The 13,992-nt window shown below is 37.7% G+C and overlaps 1 protein-coding gene across 1 annotated transcript in view; it reads right to left on the bottom strand.

Moving 5' to 3' along the window:
• STAG1 (stromal antigen 1) overlaps window positions 1-13,992 on the bottom strand; it is a 470,948-nt gene that overhangs the window by 77,394 nt on the left and 379,562 nt on the right. The window contains exon 15 of the mRNA XM_018050852.1: window positions 11,644-11,761. Within this exon, the coding sequence (XP_017906341.1) occupies window positions 11,644-11,761 (118 nt within the window). The remainder of the gene's footprint in view (window positions 1-11,643; window positions 11,762-13,992) is intronic.

Genomic DNA, 13,992 nt, shown 5'->3' with positions numbered 1-13,992 from the left:
AACCCAAGTAAGACGGTAGGTGTTGCAAGAGGGCATCAGAGGACAGACACACTGAAACCATACTCACAGAAAAGTAGTCAAGCTAATCACACTAGGACCACAGCCTTGTCTAACTCAATGAAATCAAGCCATGCCTGTGGGGCCACTCAAGACAGGTGGGTCATGGTGGAGATGTCTGACAGAATGTGGTCCACTGGAGAAGGGAATGGAAAACCATTTCAGTATTCTTGCCTTGAGAACCCCATGAACAGTATGAAAAGGCAAAATGATAGGATACTGAAAGAGGACCTCCCCAGGTCAGTAGGTGCCCAATATGCTACTGGAGATCAGTGGAGAAATAAATCCAGAAAGAATGAAGGGTTGGAGCCAAAGCAAAAACAATACCCAGCTGTGGATGTGACTGGTGAGAGAAGCAAGATCTGATGCTGTACAGAGCAATATTGCATAGGAACCTGGAATGTCAGGTCTATGAATCAAGGCAAATTGGAAGTAGTCAAACAGGAGATGGCAAGAGTGAACGTCAACATTCTAGGAATCAGTAAACTAAAATAGACTGGAATGGGTGAATTTAACTCAGAAGACCATTATATCTACTACTGCGGGCAGGAATCCCTTAGAAGAAATGGAGTAGCCATCATGGTCAACAAAAGAGTCCAAAATGCAGTACTTGGATGCAGTCTCAAAAACGACAGAATGATCTCTGTTCGTTTTCAAGGCAAACCATTCAATATCACAGTAATCCAAGTCTATGCCCCAACCAGTAATGCTGAAGAAGCTGAAGTTGAACGGTTCTATAAAGACCTACAAGACCTTTAAGAACTAACACCTGAAAAGATGTCCTTTTCATTATAGGGGACTGGAATGCAAAAGTAGGAAGTCAAGAAACAGGCAAATTTACCTGGAGTAACAGGCAAATTTAGCCTTGGAATGAGGAATGAAACAGGGCAAAGACTAATAGAGTTTTGCCAAGAAAATGCACTGGTCACAGCAAACACCCTATTCCAAAAACACAACAGAAGACTCTACACATGGACATCACCAGATGGTCAACACCAAAATCAGACTGATATATTCTATGCAGCCAAAGATGGAGAAGCTCTATACAGCCAACAAAAACAAGACCAGGAGCTGACTGTGGCTCAGATCATGAACTCCTTATTGCCAAATTCAGACTTAAATTGAAGAAACCACTAGACCATTCAGGTATGACCTAAATCAAATCCCTTATGATTATACAGTAGAAGTGAGAAATAGATTTAAGGGACTAGATCTCAGAGTGTCTGATGAACTATGGACGGAGGCTTGTGAGATTGTATAGGAGACAGGGATCAAGAACATCCCCATGGAAAAGAAATGCAAATAAGCAAAATGGCTGTCTGGGGAGGCCTTACAAATAGCTGTGAAAAGAGGAGAGGTGAAAAGCAAAGGAGAAAAGCAAAGATATAAGCATCTGAATGCAGAGTTCCAAAGAATAGCAAGAAGAGATAAGAAAGCCTTCTTCAGCGGTCAATGCAAAGAAATAGAGGAAAACAACAGATTGGGAAAGACTAGAGATCTCTTCAAGAAAATTAGAGATACCAAGGGAACATTTCATGCCAAGATGGGCTCGATAAAGGACAGAAATGGTATGGACCTAAGAGAAGCAGAAGATATTGAGAAGAGGTGGCAGGAATACATAGAAGAACTGTATAAAAAAGATCTTCAAGACCAAGATAATCATGATGGTGTGATCACTCACCTAGAGCCAGACATCTTGGAATGTGAAGTCAAGTGGGCCTTAAAAAGCATCACTACGAACAAAGCTAGTGGAGATGATGGAATTCCAGTTGAGCTATTTCAAATCCTGAAAGATGATGCTGTGAAAGTGCTGCACTCAATATGCCAGCAAATCTGCAAAACTCAGCAGTGGCCACAGGACTGGAAAAGGTCAGTTTTCATTCCAATCCCAAAGAAACGCAATGCCAAAGAATGCTCAAACCACTGCACAATTGCACTCATCTCACACGCTAGTAAAGTAATGCTTAAAATTCTCCAAGCCAGGCTTCAGCAATACATGAATCGTGAACTCCCTGATGTTCAAGGTGGTTTTAGAAAAGGCAGAGGAACCAGAGATCAAATTGCCAACATCCGCTGGATCATGGAAAAAGCAAGAGAGTTCCAGAAAAACATCTATTTCTGCTTTATTGACTATGCCAAAGCCTTTGACTATGTGGACCACAATAAACTGTGGAACATTCTGAAAGAGATGGGAATACCAGACCACCTGACCTGCCTCATGAGAAACCTGTAGGCAGGTTAGGAAGCAACAGTTAGAACTGGACATGGAACAACAGACTGGTTTCAATTAGGAAAAGGAGTACTTCAGGGCTGTTTACTGTCACCCTGCTTATTTAACTTCTATGCAGAGTACATCATGAGAAATGCTGGGCTGGAAGAAACACACGCTGGAATCAAGACTGCCGGGAGAAATATCAATAACCTCAGATATGCAGATGACACCACCCTTATGGCAGAAAGTGAAGAGGAACTAAAGAGCCTCTTGATGAAAGTGAAAGAGGAGTGAAAAAGTTGGCTTAAAGCTCAACATTTAGAAAACGAAGATCATGGCATCTGATCCCATCACTTCATGGGAAATAGTTGGGGAAACAGGGGAAACAGTGTCAGACTTTATTTTGGGGTCTCTAAAATAACTTCAGATGGTGACTGCTGCCATGAAATTAAAAGACACTTACTCCTTGGAAGGAAAGTTATGACCAACCTAGATAGTATATTCAAAAGCAGAGACATTACTCTGCCAACAAAGTCCATCTAGTCAAGGCTATGGTTTTTCCTGTGGTCATGTATGGATGTGAGAGTTGGACTATAAAGAAAGCTGAGCACTGAAGAATTGATGCTTTTGAACTGTGGTGTTGGAGAAGACTCTTGAGAGTCCCTTGGACTGCAAGGAGATCCAACCAGTCCTTTCTGAAGGAGATCAGCCCTGGGATTTCTTTGGAAGGAATGATGCTAAAGCTGAAACTCCAGTACTTTGGCCACCTCATGTGAAGAGTTGACTCACTGGAAAAGACTCTGATGCTGGGAGGGATTGGGGGCAGGAGGAGAAGGGGATGACAGAGCATGAGATGGCTGGATGGCATCACGGACTCGATGGACGTGAGTCTGAGTGAACTCTGGGAGTTGGTGATGGACAGGGAGGCCTGGAATACTGTGATTCATGGGGTTGCAAAGAATCAGACACCAATGAGGGACTGAACTGAAATAATGTGCAACTCTATTCAACTAATTTGAATATTTAGTTGAACAAATTTCCTTTATCTAATCCTTTTCCTTAAAAATTTCTAATTTCTATAAAGGTCATAGCAAGCAATTTATTAAGTATTTTTTATATGTAGTGCAGTTATAAACAACTTTTCAAGGCACTCAATTAGTAGTAGACCCCAGATATGAACCAAGGCAGTCTGACTTCAAGGTTTATGCTCTTAAGCACTATGCTATACTGTCTTTACAACATATTCATGAAATTCTGCATAATCTTTAATTTTTATTTTTTATTGGGGAATAATTTATTTACAGTGTTGTGTTAATTCAGGTGTACAGCAAAGTGAGCCATATATATATATATATATAGGTCCACTTTTTTTTAGATTCTTTTCTCACATAGTCCATTAAAGAGTACTAAGTAGTCTCCTGTGCTAAGTAGTTTCCTGTGCTATACAGTAGGCCATTATTAGTTATCTGTCTTATATATAGCAGTGTGTATATGGCAATCCCAATCTTTCAGTCTATCCGCCTCAGCTTTCTGGTAACATGTCTGTTTTTTGCATCTGTAACTAATTCTGTTTTGCAGATTGTTCATTTGTACCCTTTAAAAAAAATATTCCACATATACCCAATGTCATGTATTTGTCTTCTCTGTTGGACTTACTTTACTCAGTCTATGTAAGTTTTAAAATCATTATGCTTAGTTCATTTTCTCACCTCACCTTTCAGAACTCTCTCAAATGCACTGGAATTTGAACTGGTATTTTTAAGAAAATTATACATTATGCTGGGAAGAACTGACATTTTAATCATCTTTCCTGCCAGGAACATGATATAACTCTTCATTTATAAGATCATATTTGACATTATTTAATGAAACATTATGATTTTCTTCACAGTGATTTTGTACTTTCCGTATTGAATTCATTCCTATACATATATTTTAAAACATTTTGAAACTAATTTGAATAGTTTAATTTTATCTTTGTCTCCTTCCTCGTGTTCTTTTCTCTGTATAGTTGTTTATGCTAAAGAAAAAAAAAGACCAATAGATATGGGGATTATAGAGATAGAACTAGGCATAAAGAAAAAATAATAAGCTTTGGAAGCTGAGACATCTATATTGATTATTTCAAAATAAACTGGGGCAACACCAACGAAAAGGCAAACAAAGCTGTTACATCTTATCCCTTATTCTATACCAAAATCATCCTGAACAGGAATATGTATGTACATCTTAATTCAATCATTTTTAACACTTTTACTGATAGGAAAAACACATGAAGTTTAGCTTGTTTTAGTAAAACCACAGAAACAGCTTCAGCTTTCCATTTATACTCTCTGATTCAATGCTTAATAATATGAAAAAACTTCCCATGCAATAAGAGAATCAAAGTTTCTATTTTATGATTCTAGAATTTCTTATTTTTTCACATTTGGCTAGGGATAAAGGAATGACAAGACTATGAACTACTGGGTCAGCCAAAAAGTTTGTTTGGCTGACAAACTCACTCTCTGGCCAACCCAATAAATGCATTTTCTATTATTTATGAAAAAAAATCTAGTTCTGAGGAAAATGAGGTAAAAGAGAACCTTATCAAATATAGAAATACTCTTCTATTATACACTAAAATCTATAGATTAGTGTTGAAGAATAACTCAACCTTATACAGTATCTAACATCATCAGCTTTATTAGTATATATTTGAAACCATCCATTTTGATATGGCAAACTCAAAACAATTGAAATTTACAAGTGAAAACAAGGAAGCCTTAAGCCACAGTTGAGAGCCAAATAGCCACAATGGCAGAAAGGAATGGGTGCTGTTTGCTCTCTGAATTATCAAATAAGTACACCACTTTTTAAGTTTTCAGAAACCTCTTTAGATATCATCTCAATTTCCTCATTATTGATTTCAATCTTATCACCTTAAACTCTGGCTTTTCTCCTTAGTACCACTGAAAAGAAACACTACAAAGTCACTGATGACCCAAATCTTCACTTAAAGCTGATGGTCTCTGCACAGTCCTTTTTCTCCTCCTCTGCAATATTTGATATTATTAACCATAGCTCTCTTGAACACCCTCTTTACTTTGCCTTCTATAGTGTATAGTTATCTCTTACCATCCTTTTTATATAGCTTGCTCTCACTCTTGTTCTTCCTGCTTTTGTCCCCTTCCTATCCACAATTTTAAAAACTGACATGGGCTTTTTATTTCTATAATTTATTTTCATCGTTTGTATTTTTATTATCATTTCCCATAGAGACCACTGCAACAGTTATCTAATTGATCTTCTGCCTATTCCAAAAATGTTGACAAAAAGCATTTTCCTTAAAATACAAATGCGATCACATCACTTCCCTGTTTAAAATCTTTCAGTGGCTGCTGGGAGCCAGCACGAGGAGTACCACTCATGGCAAAGGTCATGAGGTTAAGGGGTCAGACAGGCAAAGGGGAGTCGGGCCTTAAGGGAGCCTTGCTGAATTTTCTCATGCATCTGCCCCCAAATCAGAGTCTGCCTGCCTTACTGCATTGTGCTTTTCACCTACTTCTCTGACAGTAACAGGGGCATGTCCCCCCACCACCTTTTTCTGGAAAAAGTTAATTTAGAGCTTTTAGATAATAAATCTCCTGGGCATAATAAGGGTGTTTCAATCCAAAACCCCTCTGATGGCTTTCTAGCCTGCCTACAGGACTCTTACAGCTGCGCATGTGATTGTTTGTGGCCTCCGGACCGCCAGAGGCACAGGAAGCTTAAAACATCCTAGGAATGTAGGGGCTTCAGGGGAGTCAAAATCATTAGAATAGGACTGATTAAGGGTTTCATTTGTTGAGCCAATACTTGCTGCCAAATTTTCGTATCTTTTATTTGTTGATATAGTTGGTATATAGAAAAAAGCAAGTAGCAACACAGATCTTTGAGGTAAGTACCTTCTTTGTTATAACCCACTGCACCATTGTTCTATAGGGATGTAACTTTAGTGCTTTGAGGGTGATGCAGATTAAAGAAAAACACTTCCGGGGAAATGAGATTAACATTCATTAAGGAAGAGAGCCATAAAGTGTTAACAGGCCTCTTGACCAGAAGATAATGTAAATCACCTGAGACCCTTTGTATACAAAAAGATATACAGAAAGGGTCAGGACTGCTGCCCCTGCATAACTCTGTATCTTCCATTATGTAAAACTTAGGGTATATAAACACCTTTTAAAAATAAAGTTAGGGGGTTTTTGCACAAGCTTGGCCTCCCCCGTGTCAACTTTCTCTTTCTCCCTCTCCCTCCCTCTCTTTTTCAGGCTGATCCCTTGGAACGCTGAGGCTCTGTGTGTCTACTTATTTGCCCAGGCTTCTAAGACCCAGGCGAGAGGGAGCCCAAGGCAGGGCACCCTCCGCTATTCAAGCAGGCGCCTGTGGCCTAATGTAGACGGTGCAAGTTCCTTGTCTTGAGACTTTATTAGCTTTCCGCGTAAACCAAGAAATATCAGCCTCTTTTCTCCACTAATTTACCTACTACACTATTCTTTCCTAATCTCTGTTTATATTTCTAATTAAATAATTCTTTCCTAAGGCGCCGACTCCGTCCCCCCTTCGAATTACCCTGGATCCACCAGGGCTGGACCCCAGCAAGTGGCTTTCTTATTATACTTACAATAAACTAAATAAATCCACTTATGAACTTAAATATCCTACATCATCAGGCCTCTGCCTCTCTCTCATCTAGTGCCGCTGACCCACAGTGCTCCAGCTATTGCAGCTTCTGGAATATAACAATATCATTCATGCTATAGATACTCTGCAGTTACCATTTCCTCTATTAACCCCCATATCCTTTAGATTCCTGGCTCATGGATGACATCCTTAGAATCTCCTTTTCAAATTCAATCTAACAATGGACACCTTCTTATTGTTATCACCTATCACAGGTACTTACTAACTTCTGAAATTATTCTGACCACTTAGTTTTGGTCTACCATCCCCACTTGAAATGTAAGCTCCATATGGGCAGTGAGCTGTCCCTGCTTAAGACTACACTCGCAATGCTTAGTATAACAGCACATAAAAGGTGGTCAACAAATATGTTCATATTATAACTGAATTAATGACTCACTGCCTGAAGAATTCCACTTATCCACGTTACGTCAGCCTCAACTGGATCACAGAATTCTAACCGTAAATGACCACAGAAGTTTATCTAATCAACAAGACTTTTCTTAATAAATGAAGAAGCTAAGACCCAGAGAAGTTAAATAACTTAGCTATGGCCCTGTTTTTGCCTGATTACCTGTTATCTAGACCTTCACATTACACTAAAAAATTTAACCAGAAGTTTGATTTTGCTGTAGAATACACATATATCCCCACAAACTACCATCTCTTAAAAACACTGCAAAGTAGTCTTATAGAAGTTGTGATTTATTATTATTTTTCTTTCCATTATAGTTTATGATATGATATTGAATATATTAACAGTTCCCTGTGCTATACAATAGGACCTTGTTGTTCATCCATTCTACATACATTTGGGATTCCCTAGTGGCTCAGACGGTAAAGAGTCTGCCTGTAATGCAGAAGACCAGAGTTTAATCCCTGGGTCGGGAGGATCCCCTGGAGAAGGAAATGGCAACCCACTCCTGTATTCTTGCCTGGAAAATCCCATGGACGGAGGAGCTACTGGTGGGCTACAGTCCAAGGGGTCACAAAGAGTTGGACACGACTGAGTGACTACACCTTTATACAGTCGTCTGCATCTGCTAGTCTCAAACTCCCAATTCAACCCCTTGCCCTATCAGCAACCGCAAGTCTGTTCTCTATGTCTGTGAGTCCATTTCTGTTTCATAGATAAGTTCATATGTGTCATATTTTAGATTTCACATATAAGTGGTATCATATGGTATTTGTTTTCCTCTTTCTGACTTACTTCACATAGTATGATAATCTCTAGGTCCATCCATGTAGCTGCAAATGACATTCATTCTTTTTATGGCTGAGTAGTATTCCACTGTATATATACACCACATCTTTTTCATCCATTCATCTGTTGATGAACATTAAGGTTGTTGCCACATCTTGGCTACTGGAAATAGTGTTGCTATGCACTCAGGGGTACATTTTATCTTTTTGACTGATAATTTTGTTTGGACATATAGCAGTTAAGATCTAAACTTTTATTGGTAGTCTTTGATAACTGTTTTGAAAAAATTTTAGTCCTATATTTGCAACTGCTAACTAGACTTTCACCCACTAGAATATCTAATGAATTTCACTTACCTAAAGTACAACTTAACTTCTAATTAGTCTTAAGAAAATAAGTTACTATGGCATTTTATTACATCAAATACAGCGAAACAGTAGCTCAGAATATTGATTTGGATGTCATTCCATACCAAAGCTTATATGTGGTACAGCATGCATATGGACAAATGTATGAAAAAAAGGTGAATCAGGATTTCAAAATAGTTCTGCATTTGTTATGAATAAATTCTCCAGCCTTGCCTTTCCAGATTCAACCATACCCTGAAATTGTGGTTGATTTAAAAATTTCCCCCCATTTTACAATCTGCTTTTCTGGTTAAAATCAAACCAAATCAAACCAAACCAAGCCAACTGGCTGAAAGTTAAATTCAATGTCAACTAAACTTAAACCACAAAGAAAATCTAATAATAATATACAGTTATTTTACGAAGGCAGATTCATCTAGAAAACCTTGATGACTAACAGTCATGGTAATTATTTTCTGAATGACATGTTTTATATAATTAAATGAGAGTAAAAAGTTAACAATACCAAGGACTTTCCTGGTGGTCCAGTGGTTAAGAATTAGCATTACTGCTTGGAAAGAACACTAAGGGATGGTCACTATTAAGCACAGGTAATCTATTGCAGGTAATGGCTAATTCTGCTTTTATATACCAGAGAGCTGAACCACACAGAAAAGTAGGAGAAAAAAAGAATAGAGAATCAATAGTAAACTATTTCATTTAATACTCACAATAGCTATTTAAGAAAATAAGACAAAGAATCTATGTTTTAAAGAAAGGTAATCTAAGGAACAGAAAAAAGACGATATAAGTAACAAAGGATAGTTAGATATCTGAATCTGTTTCTTTCAATTCTAAAGTTCATTACAAGCCTCATTTACATCAAGGTATCATCTCCATTCTAGGAATTCATATAGATTACATGAAACAGTCATTTTTTAAACTACTATTGTGGGGAAAACCACTAGGCAATTCAGGTATGACTTAAATAAAATCTCTTATTATTATATCACATAGGTAACAAATAGAGTCAAATGATTAGATCTGGTAGGCAGAGTGCCTGAAGAACTATGGACAGAGGTCTGTAACACTGTACAGGAGGCAGTGACCAAAACTATCCCAAATAAAAAGAAATGCAAGAAGGTGAAGTATCCAACATCTGCTGAATCACAGAAAAAGCAAGGGAATTTCAGAAAAACATTTACTTCTGCTTCACTGACCATGCTAAATCCTTTGACTATGTGGATCACAACAAACTGTGGAAAATTCTTAAAGAGATGAGGATACCAGATCATCTTACTTGCCTCCTGGGAAACCTGTTTGCAGGCCAAGAAGCAACAGTTAGAATCGGACATGGAACAAAGAACTGGTTTCAAATTAGGAAAGAAGCACATCAAGGCTGTGTATCGTCACCCTGCTTATTTAACTTACATGCAAGTACATCATGAGAAATGCCGGGCTGGATGAAGCACAAGATGGAATCAAGATTGCCAGGAAAAATATCAATAACTTTAGAAATCCAGATGTCACCAACTTTATGGCAGAAAGTGAAGAGGAACTAAAGACCCTCTTGATGAAAGTGAAAGAGGAGATTGAAAAAGCTGACTTAAAACTAAACATTCAAAAAACTAAGGTCATGGCAACTGGTCCCATCACTTCATGACAAATAGATGGGGAACAATGGAAACAGTGACAGACTTTATTTTCTTGGGCTCCAAAATCAGTGTGGACTGCAGCTGCAGCCATGAAATCATAAGATGCTTGCTTCTTGGAAGAAAAGCTATGACAAATCTAGACAGTGTATTAAAAAGCAGAGACATCAGTTTGCTGACTAAGGTCTGTCTAGTCAAAGCTATGGTTTTTCCAGTAGTCATGTACGGATGTGAGAGTTGGACTATAAAGGCTGAGCGCTGAAGAACTGATGCTGTTGAATTGTGGTACTAGAGAAGACTCTTGAGAGTCCCTTGGACAGCAGGGAGATCAAACCAGTCAATCTCAAAGAAAATCAGTCCTGAATATTCATTGGAAGGACTAAAGCTGAAACTGAAGTTCCAAAGCTTGGGCCACCTGATTCAACGAGTGGACTCATTGGAAAAGACCCTGATGCTGTGAAAGACTGAGGGCAGGAGGAGAAGGGGGTGACAGAGAATGAGATGGTTATATGGCATCACCAACTCAATGACATGAGTTTGAGCAAACTTTGGGAGGTGATGAAGGACAGGGAAGCCTGGTATGCTGTAGTCCACAGAGTTGCAGAGAGTCAGATATGACTTATTGACTGAACAATATTCTGGGCTAGACTGAGAAACAAGCTATACAGAAGAGGCATTGCTAGCTTTACGGAGCTAATATTCATATAAGTGTTTAGAAGATGAATGTTTTATTAAGTATACATATCCAGTCTGCTGTTCATGTTATTACACAAAGTGTAACATTAAGATACATACTTCAGAAATTATCAGTATAGTAATTATTTCTCTTCTTTTTCTTAATATTTATTTATTTGGCTGTGCTGGGTCTCAGTTGCAGCATGTGAACTCTTAGGTGTAGCATTTGAGGTCTTGTTCCCCTATGAGGGATCAAACCTAGGCCTCCTGCACTGGGAGTGTGGAGTCTTAGCCACTGGACCACCAGGGAAGTTCCCTCCCTATTTCTTGAACAGCTAAGTAACTGACTTTATTGTTGGTTTACTGATTTTAATGTTAAAAAAATATATAACGAAAGATGGGATGATTGTGGTCTAATTAAACCTTGTATGTAAAAGGCCAAGTACTTATATACAGCAAAAAGACTCGGATGAACCATTTTTTTTCTTTTTACGTTAAGTACGTCAGTATTTTGTATCTGAAATCAGCATAAAGAAAACCTTGAATGCTCCGTGATGTTTATAGGGTTTTAAAAACTTCTGGGACATGCACGGTTATAGTCCTAATATAGAAAGATGTTAGATACTATTAAGACACCTTTGCTTGTTACAGGAAACAAACTGTTCTCTTTGAAAAAAAGATACACAGATATACTTGCATATACTCATTTTTAAGAAGTCATTTATACAGGATGGTATGATTATCAATATGAACCCAAAACAATATATAAATCAACTTATCAAAATACGGTACCTTCCTCTCCTTGAACAGGTTCTTCTAATAGCAATTCTGTCATACATTCCCAGTCTTTCAACAGTTCTTGAGAGCTCTCCCACAAACTGTCCACCAAGTAGGCGGCATGCTCATGTAACTAAAAATAACAAATCAAATGTGACTGAAGAACATTTAATGAAGAAACCACTACTAATATATCAAGTTATTCAGCCATTTTGTTTATAATTAAAACTGTTGATAATGTTTTCAAGAGCCACTTAGAGAACACACACACACACACACACACACACACACACACACACACACTTGCTTTCTACTACTGATAATGGGGATACAATGTATAGACTCAATCAATTTTTTAAAATAATAGTAGAGTTAAGGATCTCCTAGTCCAACAGCATGATCTTTAATGAGTAAACTGAGAGGACAACTAGTTAACAGATTTCCTGAAGTTACATTTGGATTTATGCCACTATTCATTACTTTTAGTTTGTCTCTCTCTACAACAACCTTTAAAAAAAAAAAATCAAGTACTTTTTCCCATAATTTCATTTGAAACATCCAACATTGGTACCAGCCTAACTTTTTATTTGTTTTCTTCGTAAAGGTCAAGATGTAAGTTACTCCGTATCTTTGCTTTTCCCCTCTAATTTCCACTTAATTCAATGAATCTGTCATTTCACCACACCTTCACTTTTTGCTGCTAATTACTTGACTATTTTCTTTGGAATCCTTGTTCCCACAGTAAACGCTCTCAAGTTTCTCATCAAACATTTCATGCTCAACTCTTTTCTGCTTGTCAGTCACTAAACTGAAGAATATTAATCTCTTTAGAAAAGGTAAGTAGAAGTGTTGGCCATGTACTAGTTTCTGCTACTTAAAATTAACTTCTCTATCCTTGTATGAAAGTTCTACTACTTTTGAGTCTCATGACAACCACCTTCTTGATCAGCATTTCTCAAACTTTAGGATTGCAACCCATTCACTGGCTGTTAATATAATTTAATGTGTTGAGATCAAAGTTTTAAAAAAAAGGAAACACTAAAAAAGAGTGTAGAGCACATAGAATGTTAAGTACTATTTTATTTATCAGTCATATGTTCTTGTATTTGTGAGTGAAAATAGTTTTACATTGTGAGGAGGGGTCTGAAAATGCGAAAGTCACCTTAGTAGACCTACTGGTTATCTACTGATATCTTGGTACATTTTGCAGGTGAGTTGCTTTTCTTCCTCATTCCTAATTCTATCGTTATTCTTAACGTCTATGTAAATTTTGACGACCTATTTAAAGCTCTGCCTCATTTCACCTCTTGAATTCTATACTTCATTTCCATTGCACTTTGAATCTCATATTCTGTTTTCTGAAATGCCTCAGGAAACTATGTACATACTTATGCACACTCAACATCCACAGTTTCCCAATGTTTTTTGTCAAAGCCAGAGTAGATAATACTGATTAGCATCTCTGTTCAGAAAGAAGACGGGCAAAGGTTTGCAGCCAGATATAGTCAAACTTTCTAAATCACACATCCTAGGAAAATATCCCTAGACCATCAGTAACATTCAAACAGTGACAGGCACAAGTACAGTGTACAACCTGGTATCAAAAATGAAAATTAACAGCAGAAAATAGAAAAACCAATAGTTTTTTTAATAGGCTACTAAAGTGAAGTGAAGTGAAGTCGCTTAGTCGTGTCCGACTCTTTGCGACCCCATGGACTGTAGCCTACCAGGCTTCTCCGTCCATGGGATTCTCCAGGCAAGAATACTGGAGTGGGTTACCATTTCCTTCTCCAGGGGATCTTCCCAACCCAGGGATTGAACCTGGGTCTCCCACATTGGAGGCAGACGCTTTAACCTCTGAGCCACCAGGGAAGATCTAATAGGCTACTAAGCCTATGCTGAAATGGAGTTACTATTTAGTGGGTATAGAGTTTCAATATAGGGAAGATTTTGAAAAAGTTCTAGAGATTGATGGTAGTGACACCTGGACATCCATGTGAAAGTACTTAATGCCAATGAACAAGTACACTTACTAGAAGCTAAAATGGTAAACTGTTTCACCAAAATTTTAAAAAATGCTGAGTAAACTTGAGTTTATGCTTGACACACTTAACCATATCTATAGAATAGGTATAAAAAGTTCACAAATATATTTTTGGCAGATTATACCTTCTATACATATCCTCCCTGTCCCTTTTAGTTCTGAATTCTGGACTTATATATGACATTGCCCCTTCAGCTTTTTATAAGCATTTGTTAATTACATCCAGTATCTATCCAGTTCACTTTCTAATGTTAAATTTTTGATTAAGGTGTATTTGTAAACATTTAATCTCTTTATTTCAACCCTATATGATAACCTGC

This window comes from Capra hircus, chromosome 1 (assembly GCF_001704415.2).
Source record: "Capra hircus breed San Clemente chromosome 1, ASM170441v1, whole genome shotgun sequence".
Classification (NCBI taxonomy): domain Eukaryota; kingdom Metazoa; phylum Chordata; class Mammalia; order Artiodactyla; family Bovidae; genus Capra; species Capra hircus.
Note: the sequence above shows the minus strand (reverse complement) of the source record. Positions and strands in the feature narration are given on the sequence as shown.